At 41.8% G+C, this 15,891-nt stretch overlaps 1 protein-coding gene across 1 annotated transcript in view; it reads right to left on the reverse strand.

Annotated features, from left to right (window-relative positions):
- Positions 1-12,526, reverse strand: part of LOC120055556 (TGF-beta receptor type-1-like) — a 49,140-nt gene extending 36,614 nt beyond the window's left edge. The window contains exon 1 of the mRNA XM_039003431.1: positions 12,421-12,526. Within this exon, the coding sequence (XP_038859359.1) occupies positions 12,421-12,496 (76 nt within the window). The 5' untranslated portion in view covers positions 12,497-12,526. The remainder of the gene's footprint in view (positions 1-12,420) is intronic.
- Between the last annotated feature and the right edge of the window lie 3,365 nt (positions 12,527-15,891).

Below are 15,891 nucleotides of genomic sequence, written 5' to 3' on the forward strand. Positions count from 1 at the left end.
GAAAGGATTGACACCCACCATCTCATAGTTTATTATTTTGTAGACATTTACTGTATTGATTGAAAATAAGCATTTCGCTGCACCCGCCAAAAAACCTGCTAAATTGTGTACACGACCAATAAAATTGTATTTGGTCTCAGATTGTTCTGAAATAATTTCTGCAAGAAATATAAGACTAGCATTTTTGCAACATTATTTTGTTGAAATATAATTTTCTCTGGTAAATTAAGCTAAATGATTGCACCCAAATTGGCCATTTTAAATTAAAGGATTCATATAATATTCAATAAATATTAAAGTACATCATATCTGATTTGGATCAACAAAAATGTCTAACAATAGATATGTTTCCATCCAGTTGACGACAGATTTATGTGAAAATTCAAAATTCGTATAAAAGAAAATTTGCAAATTTTCCTACCAGTGGTGCATTTCCACCAAACGCGCTTGTTCTGGATAAAAATCAGTGCGTGATGACATGGTGTACACAATGTACTTTTCACTTAAATTCATGTACCTAATAAAAGTTAAGTGTTTCCATTGTATTTTCAACTCTAATGTTTGTGTTAAATACTGTAGCAGGTGCTCTCTAGCCAACAGCTTGCATATACAGCAAGTAGGCTAGTTTACATGGATGAGATTACTATGGATAAGAGCAAGAATATTTTTGTCATACGGCATTCAAGCATCGATCATCATGTCACCAGAATAAGACCCTCGATATTTATAGGAAAGGAGTATCAAGCTCATCACCGTGCACTTTCACCACCCTGTGAAGTTCATCATAACTTATTTAATCTGTAGCCTAATAAACAGCATGCTTTCCCGAGTCGTAGTGGGAGGACCACACACCATATCACGTGACTCCAAAGTTACTTCGATATGATGGTTATTATATGGCGTTTCCACCGACATTTCTCGCACAATTCATTTTACTGACACAAAAAGATCTCACCATGTAGAATCTGTCTGCATTACCGAATATTCCTGTTTCCATCACAGCTGTTGTGATTTTATTAATACAGTATGATTACGGATGGAACCATAGTTAATCAAATCAAACTTTGTCACATGCGCCAAATACAACAAGTATGGACCTAACCTTGAAATGCTTACGTACAAGCGCTTTACCAATAGTGCAGTTCAAGAAGAGTTAATAAAATATTTATCAAATAAAGCAAAAAAATATAAAACACAATAACAAGGCTATATACAGGGGGTACCGGTACCGAGTCAGTGTACAGGTACAGGTTAGAGGTCATTTGTACATGTAAGTAGGGGTGAAGTGACTATGTACAAAACAAATGGAAGGGGGGGTGTCAATGTAATAGTCCGATGGCCATTTGATTAGTTGTTCAGTAGTCTTATGGCTTGGGGGTAGAAGCTGTTAAGGAGCCTTTTGGTCCTAGACTTGGCGCTCCGGTACCGCTTGCCGTGCGGGTGACTGGACTTTTATGGGCTTTCCTCTGACACCGCCTATTATATAGGTCCTGGATTACTGGAAGCTTGGCCCCAGTGATGTACTGGGCCGTATGTACTACCCTCTGTAGTGCCTTATGGTCAGATGCTGAGCAGTTGTCATACCAGGCAGTGACGCAACCGGTCAGGATGCTCTCGATGGTGTGGCTGTAGAACTTTTTGAGGATCTGGGGATCCATGCCAAATCTTTTGTCTCCTGAGTGGGAAAAAGTTTTGTCGTGCCCTCTTCACGACTGTCTTGATGTGTTTGGACCATGATAGATCATTGGTGATGTGGACACCAAGGAACTTGAAACTCTCGACCAGCTCACTCGACCAGCTCACTACAGCCCGTTGATGTTAATGGGGGCCTGTTCGGACCGCCTTTTCCTGTAGTCCACGATCAGTTTCTTTGTCTTGCTCACATTGAGGGAGAGGTTGTTGTTCTGGCACCACACTGCCAGTTCTCTGACCTCCTCCTTATAGGATGTCTCGTCGTTGTTGGTGATCAGGCCTACCACTGTTGTGTCGTCAGCAAACTTAATGGTGTTGGAGTCATGTTTGGTCGTGGGTGAACAGGGAGTACAGAAGTGAACTAAGTACACACCCCTGAGGTGTTGAGTAATGAGTAAGACATGAGGATTCCAAAGAAATGGAATCCCCAATCCCAACAAGTATACAGAATCAGTTCTGTTAACGTGCTAATATAAGTACCATTGACTTTTGGGCTGCCCCCCCCCAATATTTTTTTAAAGCTTGGTCAACCAAGAGTGGTCTATTTTTTTCAACCAATTGATTGGTAAAAAATGGAAACCGTGGAATTGTCAATATATAGACACACCCTATGTTTGAATAAAATGTAGGCTACTTTGTCTGATGCTGTAAGCGCAGCAATTAAAAAAGACACAAATTACTGAAGAGGGAGTCAGAGATATATTTTTATTTAATTAGGCAAGCCAGTTAAGAACAAATTCTTATTTACAATGATGGCCTACCCCGGCCAAACCCTAACGACGCTGGGCCAATTGTGCGCCGCCCTATGGGACTCCCAATCATGGCCGGCTGAAAAGAAATCAGTTCCCGACCCGACGGTACTCCTCCTCCTCCCGCTGCGGCTGGCCTTCGCAGATTCAGCCATTATGCTTTTGGAGTGCCAAGTTATCACGATTCAAATCTAAAAGTAACTTCTATTGCCAAGAAGTACAAGTAGCCTACATAAAGCCAACAAATAAAAACATTGCAGCCCCCAAGTAGAAAATATCCTGGTAAAAATAAATATCCTATAAATCGCATTGGCTATGACTGACCAGTCTGCAAGGAACTTGAAATGTTGTATCAACTATTAACTTGGGCCTGGCCTGAAGCTTGCATTAGCAAACTTGCAACATTGTATAAAGTATTCTGGGCCCTCAGTTTCCCATGCCAGTGAGCTCCTGACAGACAGACACAGTTTTAGGTTATTTGCGCAAGTGATAAGAAGTAATCAGGTAGGCCTTTTTTTATTACATTTCCACTGGATCAGAGCATGACATTTTTCCCCCTTTCATGCTGAGTGGTTATCGAAAGGGAGAGAGCTGGAAAGATTTTTCAAATTGACAATAATTCCTCAGCCTTTTATAATGGATTTACTTGCTTTTTGAAGCAAATAAAACATTTCTTTGTCTTAACTCACCATCACTGTGGAGCTTCTTAATCAGAAATAGTGTCAGATACCCAAATGGGCACATTTATGAGCCTACATTTGCATGCAGGCCAGGTAGCCAAGCCCTAGTTCTAAATGTAATCAGGTGAGTGTCCTTACTCAAGATTGACAGGAGTGCTCCAAACAAAAGACAATGAATAAATGGAATGAAATAATACCAAAACTTTTTCCTCACAAGTGTAGCCTAGTTTGTGCCCTCTGCTTCACAACGTGTCCACTCCTACAATGACAACGATAAGAGTGTAGTAATAATAATAATAATAATACATTTAATGGATTAAAAGAAGTTACCGGAACCAAACAAACATTGTAGATTAGAAATTATGTACTACTGCTGATACTGGTGTGCCACCCTCATGGCCTCCGAAATGGATTAGTCCACTCAGAAAGGCGGAATTCAGACAGGTGTCTCGTGTGCCATAATTTTTTTTACATATATATTTGCCACTGCTCTACAAAACAAAATGATCCTGGTCGACCAACAGCCTATCGATCAAACAATCGACCAGTGGACTAAATCGGGTAAGCCTTAATTGACTTGCATTGGATGTGTGACAAATGCTAAAAAGTTAGCATTTGAAACAATGGCCAGGTAAACAATACCAAAGCATGGGTTGCTGTTGTACCTTGTCCATAGACTACTTACAGGGTAAGAAAACCAATGTCATTTTGTAATTTACATCTCCCCGCAAACCCCCCCCACCTAATAACAGGAACACCACCATCTAGTGGTCAGAACCTGGTAATATCAGGAACTAGGATGGGACATAAACCTACCTTCATTGACTAATTTCTCTTAACAGGGGGAAAAAAACATAAAATTCCCTAAGAATGCATTACATAGGATGAATAGAAACAATACTACGAGCCGCAGCTCCATACATACTACTTGTCAGACAGAGGGCTGATACTGTATGCTCGTTGATGGGCTGATACTGTATACAAATCAGATGTGTACTAGATTTATTGAATATTATTTTTTTATTGAACCTTTATTTTATCTAGGAATCTTACTGAGGCCAAGGTCTAACAGATGAGCCCTGAATTACATAAATTGCAGAAAATACCCAAATCAAAATAATACACACAAAACACATTCCTTGGTAATAAGGTCCTCAATCAGCTTTCTGAACTGCCCTAGAAACACCAAAACATTGTTTGTGGAACAAACCAAAAGCTGATTTACCTAATTCAGTAGACGTGTGGTAACTCATATGTCTAAAGCAGGGTTCCCCAACTGGCGGCCTGTGGGCCAAATTGTGGTTTTATTTGGCCTCCTAAGTTTTCTGGGCAATGAAAAACACACCACACACAGTGCATTCGGAAAGTATTCAGACCCCTTCCCTTTTTCCACATTTTGTTATGTTACAGCCTTATTTGAAGAATGGCGCCGGAGGGGATGGCTGTCGTTTTACGTGCTCCTAACCAACTGTGCTATTTTGTAAATGTTTCTGCATTGTGTGTAACTAATTTTGTACATATTGTTGCTGCTACTGTCACTTATGACCAAAAATAACTTCTGGACATGAGAACAGCGATTACCCACCTCGAACTGGACAAATACGATTTTTTTCTTTAACGAGTCCGACGCGAATTATATACTTATTTCTCAGGAACGGGCCCAAATCCCCGTAATTTGGAGAAAAAGGGAGTGGAGTTCGGGCTGCCTTCTGAGAATTCGGAGGCGAGTGATTGAACCCCCTCTACCAACAGTCCTATTAGCCAACGTGCAATCATTGGATAACAAAATGGATGAGCTCCGATCAAGGACATCCTACCAACGGGACAACTCTAATATCTTATGTTTTACTGAGTCGTGGCTGAATAACGACATGGATAACATACAGATGGCAGGGTTTTCGGTCCATCGGCAAGATAGAACAGCTGCCTATGGTAAGACAAGGGTTGGTGATGTGTGTCTATTTGTAAATAACAGCTGGTGCACAAAATCTAATATTAAGGAAGTCTCGAGGTTTTGCTCACCTGAAGTAGAGTATACCATGATAGGCTGTGAAGCACACTATATACCAAGAGTTTATCTACAGTTGAAGTCGGAAGTTTACATACACTTAGGTTGGAGTCATTAAAACTCGTTTTTCAACCACTCCACCAATTTCTTGTTAACAAACTATAGTTTTGTTGGTTTAGTTGGTTAGGACATCTACTTTGTGCATGACACAAGTCATTTTCCAACAATTGTTTACAGACAGATTATTTCACTGTATCACAATTCCAGTGGGTCAAAAGTTTACATACACTAAGTTGACTGTGCCAGCTTGGAAATTCCAGAAAATAATGTCATGGCTTTATAAGCTTCTGATAAATGATGTCAATTAGCCTAAGTCAATTGGAGGTGTACCTGTGGATGTATTTCAAGGTCTACCTTCAAACTCAGTGCCTCTTTTCTTGACATCATGGAAAAATCTAAAGAAATCAGCCAAGACCTTGGAAAAAATAATTGTAGACCTCCACAAGTCTGGTTCATCCTTGGGAGCAATTTCCAAACGCCTGAAGGTACCACGTTCATCTGTACAAACAATAGTACGCAAGTATAAACACCATGGGGCCACGCAGCCGTCATACCGCTCAGGAAGGAGACTGTCTCCTAGAGATGAACGTACTTTTGTGTGAAAAGTGAAAATCAATCCCAGGACAACAGCAAAAGGACATTGTTTCCTCCAGCATCTTCACAGATACAAAAGTATCTATATCCACAGTAAAACGAGTCCTATATCGACATAACCTGAAAGGCCGCTCAGCAAAGAAGAAGCCACTGCTCCAAAACCACCACAAAAAAGCCTGACTATGGTTTGCAACTGCACATGGGGACAAAGATCGTACTTTTTGGAGAAATGTCCTCTGGTCTGATGAATGAAATAGAACTGTTTGGCCATAATGACCTTCATTATGTTTGGAGGAAAAAGGGGGACGCTTGCAAGCCGAAGAACACCATCCCAACCGTGAAGCACGGGGGTGGCAGCATCATGTTGTGTGTGTGCTTTGCTGCAGGAGGGACTAGTGCACTTCACTAAAATAGATGGCATCATGAGGTAGGAAAATGATGTGGATATATTGAAGCAACATCTCAAGACATCAGTCAGGAAGTTAAAGCTTGGTTGCAAATGGGTCTTCCAAATTGACAATGACCCCAAGCATACTTCCAAAGTTGTGGCAAAATGGCGTAAGGACAACAAAGTCCAGGTATTGGAGTGGCCATCACAAAGCCCTGACCTCAATCCCATAAAAAAATGTGGGGGCAGAACTGAAAAAGCTTGTGCGAGCAAGGAGGCCTACAAACCTGACTCAGTTACACCAGCTCTGTCAGGAGGAATGGGCCAAAATTCACCCAACTTATTGTAGAAAGCTTGTGGAAGGCTACCCGACACGTTTGACCCAAGTTAAAGAATTTAAAGGCAATGCTACCAAATACTAATTGAGTGTATGTAAACTTCTGACCCACTGGGAATGTGATGAAAGAAATAAAAGCTGAAATAAATTATTCCCTCTACTATTATTCTGACATTTCACATTCTTAAAATAAAGTGGTGATCCTAACTGACCTAAGACAGGGCATTTTTACTGGGATTAAATGTCAGGAATTGTGAAAAACTGAGTTTAAATGTATTTGGCTAAGGTGTACGTAAGATTTCTGACTTCAACTGAATATTTTTCGTAGCTGTCTATATACCACCACAAACCAATGCTGGCACTAAGACGGCACTCAACGAGCTGTATAGGGCCCTAAGATATCAGAAAAATGATCACCCAGAGGCGGCGCTCCTAGAAGCCGAGGACTTTAATGCAGGGAAACTGAAATCTGTTTCACCTCATTTCTGCCAGCATGTAGAATGTGCAACCAGAGGGGGAAAAAACAAAAAACTGGACCACCTTTACTCCACACACAGACAGCTACAAAGCTCTACCTCGCCCTCCATTTGGCAAATCTGACCATAACAAATCTGATTCCTGCTTATGGGGCGGCAGGTAGCCTAGTGGTTAGAGCGTTGGACTAGTAACCGTAAAGGTTGCGAGATCAAATCCCCGAGCTGACAAGGTAAAAATCTATCGTTCTGCCCCCTGAACAAGGCAGTTAACCCACTGTTCCTAGGCCATCATTGAAAATAAGAATTTGTTCTTAACTGACTTGCCTAGTTAAATAAAGGTAAAATTACAAGCAAAAACTAAAGCAGGAAGTACCAGTGATTCACTCAATAAGGAAGTGGTCAGAGGACACAGATGCTAAGCTAAAAGACTGTTTTGTTAGCACAGACTGGAATATGTTCTGGGGTTCTTCCAATGGCATTGAGGAGTACACTGGCTTCATCAATAAGTGCATCGATGACGTCGTCCCCACAGTGACCGTACGTACATACCCCAACCAGAAGCTATGGATTACAGGCAACATCCTCACTGAGCTAAAGGGTAGAGCTGCCGGTTTCAAGGAGCGGGACACTAACCCGGACACTTATAAGAAATCCCGCTATGCCCTCCAACGAACCGTCAAAGCATCAATACAGGACTAAGATTGAATCGTACTACACCGGCTCCGACGCTTGTCAGATGCGGCAGGGCTGTTGGGCGGTATGATCCACAGATGATGCAATCTCTATTGCACTCCACACTGCCCTTTCCCACCTGGACAAAAGGAACACCTACATGAGAATGCTATTTATTGACTACAGCTCAGCGTTCAAAACCATAGTGCCCTCAAAGCTTATCACTAAGCTAAGGATCCTGGGACTAAACACCTCCCTCTGCAACTGGATCCTGGACCTGGACTTCCAGACGGGCCGCCCCCAGGTGGTAAGGGTAGGTAACAACACATCTGCCATGCTGATCCTCAACACAGGAGCCCCTCAGGGTGCGTGCTCTGTCCCCTCCTGTACTCCCTGTTCACCCATGACTGCATGGCCAAGTACGACTCCAACACAATCATTAAGTTTGCTGACGACACAACAGTGGTAGGCCTGATCACTGACAATGATGAGACTGACCTCCTCCCTATAGGCTGAGACCTGGCAGTGTGGTGCCAGGATAACAACCTCTCCCTCAACGTGATCAAGACAAAGGAGATGATTGTGGACTACAGAAAAAGGAGGGCCGAGCACACCCCCATTCTCATTGACAGGGCTGTAGTGGAGTAGGTTGAGAGCTTCAAGTTCCTTGGTGTCCACATCACCAACAAACCATCATGGTCCAAACACACCAAGACAGTTGTGAAGAGGGCACGATAACGCCTATTCCCCTTTCCGAAGACTGAAAAGACTTGGCACAGGTCCTCACATGCTCAAAAAGTTCTACAGCTGCACCATCGAGAGCATCCTGACTGGTTGCATCACCGCCTGGTATGGCAACTGCTCGGCCTCTGACCGAAAGGCACTACAGAGGGTAGTGTGTACGGCCCAGTACACCAAGCTTCCTGCCATCCAGGACCTCTATACCAGTCGGTGTCATAGGAAGGCCCAAAAAATTGCCAAGGACTCCAGCCACCCTAGTCATAGATTGTTCTCTCTACTACTGCACGGCAAGCGGTACCGGAGCGCCTAGTTTAGGTCAAAAAGTCTTCTTAACATCTCTGGGATATTCGGGACGCTAGCGTCCCACCTCAACAACAGCCAGTGAAATTGCAGGGCGCCAAATTCAAAACAGAAATCCCATAATTAAAATTCCTCAAACATACAAGTATTTTACACCATTTTAAAAGATAAACTTGTTGTAAATCCAGCCACAGTGTCCGATTTCAAAAAGGCTTTACAACAAAAGCACACCAAACGATTATGTTAGGTCAGCACCTAGTCACAGAAAAACACAGCCATTTTTCCAGCCAAAGAGAGGAGTCACAAAAAGCAGAAATAGAGATAAAATTAATCACTAACCTTTGATTATCTTCCTTAGATGACACTCATAGGACTTCATGTTACACAATACATGCATGTTTTGTTCGATAAAGTTCATATTTATATCCAAAAATCTTAGTTTACATTGGCGCGATGTTCAGTAATGTTTTGCCTCCAAAACATCCGGTGATTTTGCAGAGAGCCACATCAATTTACAGAAATACTCATAATAAACATTGCTAAAAGAGACAATTGTTATGCATGGAATTATAGATAAACTTCTCCTTCATGCAACCGCTGTGTCAGATTTTTAAAAAACTTTTCGGAAAAAGCACACCATGCAATAATCTGAGTACGGCGCTCAAACACAAAAACAAACCATACAGGTACCCGCCATGTTGTGGAGTCAACAGAAGTCAGAAATAGCATTATAAATATTCACTTACCTTTGATGATCATCAGAATGCACTCCCAGGAATCCCAGTTCAACAATAAATGTTTGTTTTGTTCGATAAAGTCCATAATTTACGTCCAAATACCTCCTTTTTCTTTGCGTGTTTAGTACACAAATCCAAACTCAGGATCTGCGGGCAAGTCCAGGCGAAAGTTCAGACGAAAAGTCATATTACAGTTCGTAGAAACATGTCAAACGAAGTATAGAATCAATCTTTAGGATGTTTTTATCATAAATCTTCAATAATGTTTCAACTGGAGAATTCCTTTGTCTGTAGAAATGCAATGGAACGCAGCTAACGCTCACGGGAGCGCACGAGACTGAGCTCGTGGCACTCTGCCAGACCCCTGACTCAATCAGCTCTTATTCCCCCATCCTTCACAGTAGAAGTATCAAACAAGGTTCTAAAGACTGTTGACATGTTGTGGAAGCCTTAGGAAGTGCAATATGACCCCATAGACACTGTATATTCGATAGGCAAAGACTTGAAAAACTACAAACCTCAGATTTCCCACTCCCTGGTTGAATTTTTTCTCGGGTTTTTGCCTGCCATATGAGTTCTGTTCTACCCACAGACATCATTCAAACAGTTTTAGAAACTTCAGAGGGTTTTCTATCCAAATCTACTAATTATATGCATATTCTAGCTTTTAGGACTGAGTAGCAGGCAGTTTACTCTGGGCACATTTTTATCCAAGCTACTCAACACTGCCCCCCAGTCCCAAAGAAGTTAACAGCTTCAACCCCCAAGCCATAAGACTCTTGAACAGTTAATCAAATGGCTACCCTGACTATTTGCATTGTCCCCACACCCCATTTTTACGCTGCTGCTACTCTGTTTATTATCCATGCATAGTCACTTTACCTCTACCTACATGTACATATTACCTCAATTACCTCAACTAACCCGTGCCCCTACACATTGACTCTGTACCGGTACTCCCTGTATATTAGCCTCACTACTGTTAGTTTATTGTTGCTCATTAATTATGTTATATTTCTATTTTTCTTAACTGCATTGTTGGTTAAGAGCTTGTAAGTAAGCATTTCACTGTAAGGTCCACACCTGCTGTATTTGGCGCATGTGACATCAAATTGATTTATTCTAAAGTGGATTAAATATTAGGTCTGGTCTGGGCCAATTGAGGAAAGTCTCTGAATTAGCATATGATTCCTATAATTTAAAAATGGCCAATTTGTGTGGAATCAATTACCCTAATTTATCAGAGATCAAATTATATTTCAACAAAATTTTGCAGGAATGCTAATCTTGTCTCTTTCTAACTACAGATACAATCTGAGATGGTGGGCGTTGTGGATGGCTGAAATGACATGGAAAGACCCATCTTCAATTGGTTCACAGAACTCCATCCCTCTGTGCACATTGTGGAATGGCTCAGAGGAGGGTTTATTCCCTATGGTAGACTATAGGTTTGTAAGTGACATGGAAATTACGTATAGACCTATTCACATCTCAGCACAGTACACTGATAGGCATGGACCAGATGAGATCTACCCATGCAAAATAACATTACTCATTTATGAACCTATGACATATTACAGCAGAAAACGAGATCCTGTTTCTGATCATGTCCCTGCTTTCCTCTCCTCTAGTCATCCATTACAAGACACCCTACACAGGGATGCTTGTGCTGGAGAATTTGTGCTCTCTGTACATTGAAGGTATGTGTGGATGAGCCGTTCTCAGCTCTGCCCATCAGTGGACAAATGGAGCCCATCACCATTCCTCATACAGATGGGATGCTTTGTTTCCACGAGCCTACTCCGTAAATTGGATCGCGATTAAGATTAAACACGTTATGGCTTCATTAACTATAACTTTCTCATCTCTAGACTACATCTCCTATCCATCCGTTATAAAAAAAACTCCCTGCACAATTTTAGAATTGGAAATCGAGATAATGACTATACTGTAACAAGGTAATTTTGCTATAGCAAAGCTTCAATTGAGAAGCTGAAAAATATATAAAATGATGCCTCGGGCAACAACTCGTGGGTTACAATGTCAACGTAGGCTACATGCGCCTCCAGCATCCATGGATGCAGTCAATTATCAGAAACACCACGTCTTGAATCGATACGTCTCCAATATTCTGTATCAAAGCATACGATTTGTATCTGGTAAACGGGTCATTCTGTAGTCAGTTATTTGCAACAGTGTATCTAACGTTAAATAGCCTAAATGGGCTTAGCCTAGGCTACATATTGATCTACCTACGTGAGTCCTTATCAATAATCGACTATTTAGACATTTTAGATGATAATGTGCTCTTTGGACTAATGTCTTCAGATAACTTATTTCGTTGTATTCGACAAGTGCTATGACGAGCTTTTTAGATCTCTATAGAGACACTACAATCCTCAGCAAATAAGCGGATGCATTGTATGATCCAATAGACTACAATGTCGCCTATCACGCTTCCATGATACTTATCTGGAAATTGTATCACATTGTATCAAGTATAAAACTGTCACGTTTTCAACAGCTCACATGTGCCGATCCTATTCATTCGGTTCGATTTGCTCGTCCTATGACTCAAACAACTATGTTGACAAAAAATATATACTGGACAAATCGACTTCACCGCGCGCGATGTCACAAATGGACCAAGTACCGAAAGAGAGCAATTGTCGAGTCTCTCTTTTGCTAGACAACATATCAGCCACTTCAACACAACTGGATATAAATGTCTGGCCATGGCACCCCCTAGTCCTAAACTATAGGCAACTGAGGCCATTTTCGTGCAAGTGACTTTTTATTCGTTCTCTCACCCGCTTTCTCGCCTGGTCATTTGCTTAACAATAAACATTCCTGGCAGCTCGGTTCCCATGACCTGCGCCATGTTTGAAAACACAATTATTGAAAACAAAAACCAAGTGTGAAAATCTAACTTGAGAATCATAATTCTGTGTCTAAAGCCATATACGGCAGTGCCTGCATCACTTACCGATTGACATGTGAATTCCTGCTCCAAGAAACATGACCAAAAATATGAAATAATAGCGTATTGTATCCATTGTCATAACAAATTACCCTGGGCAATTTCTCACCAACTTCTGTATTCTTTGCTTGGAGGAAAAAAATGGTCTGATTGCCAACAACGCGAAAATACCCCGCCCACATGGAACACCCCCAACCGCCCTTAACCCCTCTCTCATACCCAACCCCTTCTCACACTGGGCGTGTTCAAGCTTGCAGACGGTAGTCGAAAATCGGTGAATGAAGTCAGGGAAGGTGCATCTGCGACAGCCGAAAGTCGGACACTGTAGTGGTTTCCCAACAGCAAGGCTCAGATTAACATGGCAGTGTCAACATACGCTACATGACCAAAAGTATGTGGACACCTGCTCATCTAACATATCATTCCAAAATCATGGGCATTAATATGGAGTTGGTCCCCCCTTTGCTGCTATAATAGCATACACTATTCTGGGAAGGCTTTCCACAAGAATGTTCCACTGGAACAGTGTGGGGATTTGCCTCCATTCAGCCACAAGAGCATTAGTGAGGTCTGGCACTGATGTTGGGCGATTAGGCCTGGCTCGCAGTCGGTGTTCCAATTCCTCCCAAAGGTGTTCGATGGAGTTGAGGTCAGGGCTCTATGCAGGCCAGTCAAGTTCTTCCACACCGATCTCGACTAAACCATTTCTGTATGGATCTCGCTTTGTGTACAGGCACCACTTCTAAATTAATCATCTGGAAATAACATGATGAAATATTTATCCAGCTGACAAAATATGGCTGCATCCCACTCCTAAATGAAACCCTATTTCCTATATAGTGCAAGTCCTTTGACCAGGGCCCATAGGGCTCAGGCAGTAAATCTGCCTGCACACCCAGGTGAGCAATTCAGCTGAGAACAAGAATAGAAGGTCTTTGTAAATCAAAACACTATTACTGAGCTCAATGTAGTTCTACACACAGAGAATAAAACCTGAATATGGAATGTCCTGACAGCTTGTCTTTTTCCTCAAGAGACAAAAGCTTTTGAACAGAGAGAAACTAGAGTACAGAGCCTGATGAAAAGTAACACCAGGCAGGGAGCAGTCAAACTATTCTGTCCTTCACTCTATTTTAATATTTAGAGACAAGGAAAGTTATTCTCAGCCCACCATTGAAGTGAAGGGGGAGAAGGCCAGATACATTACATAACCAGAGGTATGTGGACACCAGCTTGTCGTGTTCAATGGGGTTCAGGTCAGGGCTCTTTGCAGGCCAGTCAAGTTATTCCTCACCGATCTTGACAAACCATTTCTGTATGGAGCTCGCGTGGTGCACGGGGGCAGTGTAATGCTGAAACAGGAAAGGGCTTCCCCAAACTGTTGCCACAAAGTTGGAAGTACAGAATCGTCTAGAATGTCATTGTATGCTGTAGTGTTAAGATTTCCCTTAAATGGAACTAAAGGTTTTAGCCCAAACCATGAAAAACAGCCCCAGACAATTATTCCTCCTCCACCAAACTTTACAGCTGGCACTATGCCTTGGGACAGGTAATGTCATCCTGGCATCCGCCAAACCCAGATTTGTCCGTTGGACTGCCAGATGGTGAAGCGTGATTCATGCCTCCAGAGAACACATTTCCACTGCTCCAGAGTCCAATGGCGGCGAGCTTTACTCCCCTCCAGCCAACACTTGGCATTGCGCACAGCTCTAAAGAAATTTGACGACCTGACTTGTTGGAAGTCACTGAGAAAGTCACGGAGCTCTTCAGTAAGGCCATTCTACTGCCAATGTTTGTCTATGGAGGTTGAATGGCGTGTGCTCGATTTTATACACCTGTAAGCAACGAGTTTGGCTGAAATAGCTGAATCCACTAGTTCAAAGGGGTGTCCAAATACTTTTGTATATATAGTGTAGCTGCTATTGTTTGTAAAAGTTTCTGTATAAATGTCTAAATAAACTTTTCTATACCCCATATCACAAACTAACAAACTGAAAACATAATATGTGCACAATTAATTGGTTAGAGAGAGGTCTCAAATATAATTTTCAATTCTATCCCAATCATGTTGGTTCCTGTTTCAGTCCCGTTTATGTTCATGTTCGAGTGGGTCAAACAAAAACACCCTAATGATTGGTTGACAAATATTGCCTCCAACAATGCAAGTGAGGGCTGCATTCATGGTGCAGTTAGTGAGAATAGAGAGGAAGAGGTGAAGCGAGAGGGATAACTGGGCCCAAAATCTGTCTTCTCCAGCAGGTGGCGATTTTCCATTTTTTTTAATGGAGGTCAATGAGAGAGTGTCTAATTTGGTTAAAGGGGATGTAGTCCTGCTTTGTGGCATTGCGCAAAGCCTGAGACAACCAAGTGTGGGTAGGTCAAATCAAATTTTATTGGTCACATACACATATTTTGCAGATGCTAGTGTGGGTGTAGCAAAATTAATTACTAATTAGTGACCTTAAGTCATCAATCAAGGACAAGGGAGGTGTGAAAACCGCAGACACACTGCCCTCCGTAGAATGAATTTGACACCTGTGCTCTATGTGATATTGATAACACTATACGTTTTTGTGTGAGTAGATAGGTTGTCCTAGTTCAGTAGAGCCATTGGACGTCTTTCAGCGATGTTCCTATCCGTGAATTCATTGCTAAATATACAAGCTGACACATTATTTCTAGTCTCTGAAAGACTACAACTCGTGTGGGGCGGTGCTTGGTGCTCTGGCCACATCCTCCCCCAAGGCAGGCTTTTTAAAAAGGGAGGCAGACATTAACAACACAATCCTTTGGGCAAAACTGAAAGAACTGACCAGACAGCAATGGCGGCAAGTGATTCCACTCAACGAATTTGACGTTAGACCATTTTTTGATATTCTATTAGCTACATGGTGACATTCAACCATTGATGTTTCAACCGGAATATAGGAAAGAGGATTAGAAAGAAATACTTGGATTTAGCTATATCCGATGCCAGCACCAAGAGGGCAGATGACAAATACGGAGGCTAGCTAAGTAAGTTATTTGTCCTGCAAGCCACCTAGCTAGTTAGTTCATTTTAGTTTTTCTACTGAAACCTATTTTGTGTATTGCTGGCTAACATACTGTGTTTCAGTGGAGAAAAAAAAATAGTTTGCTAACTTAGATAGCTAGCTAGGTAGCTTGCTAGTCTAGCTAGCTAAGTTAGCTAAACAACTACAGGTAACTATATCTATGACTAAAAATAGAAGAGGCTGTACAGTCTGAGCTCTATTGTATTTCGATAGTAAAACTTATTTTTAGTCGTAGATATGGCTATTAAACAGCAAGCTACAACGTTACAACCAGCTACCTAAAGCTAGGTTTACCAACAAACATTAGCACATGACTGGAGTTGGCTGGTTAGTTAGCCTGGCGCCTGCTAACTTATGTGCCTTGCCTCACGTTTAACTTGTTAGCAAACGTTTAACATCAGCAACTGTAAATCTACTAGCTAGG

The sequence above is a fragment of the Salvelinus namaycush genome, chromosome 11 (assembly GCF_016432855.1).
Source record: "Salvelinus namaycush isolate Seneca chromosome 11, SaNama_1.0, whole genome shotgun sequence".
In the NCBI taxonomy this organism is placed as follows: Eukaryota; Metazoa; Chordata; class Actinopteri; order Salmoniformes; family Salmonidae; genus Salvelinus; species Salvelinus namaycush.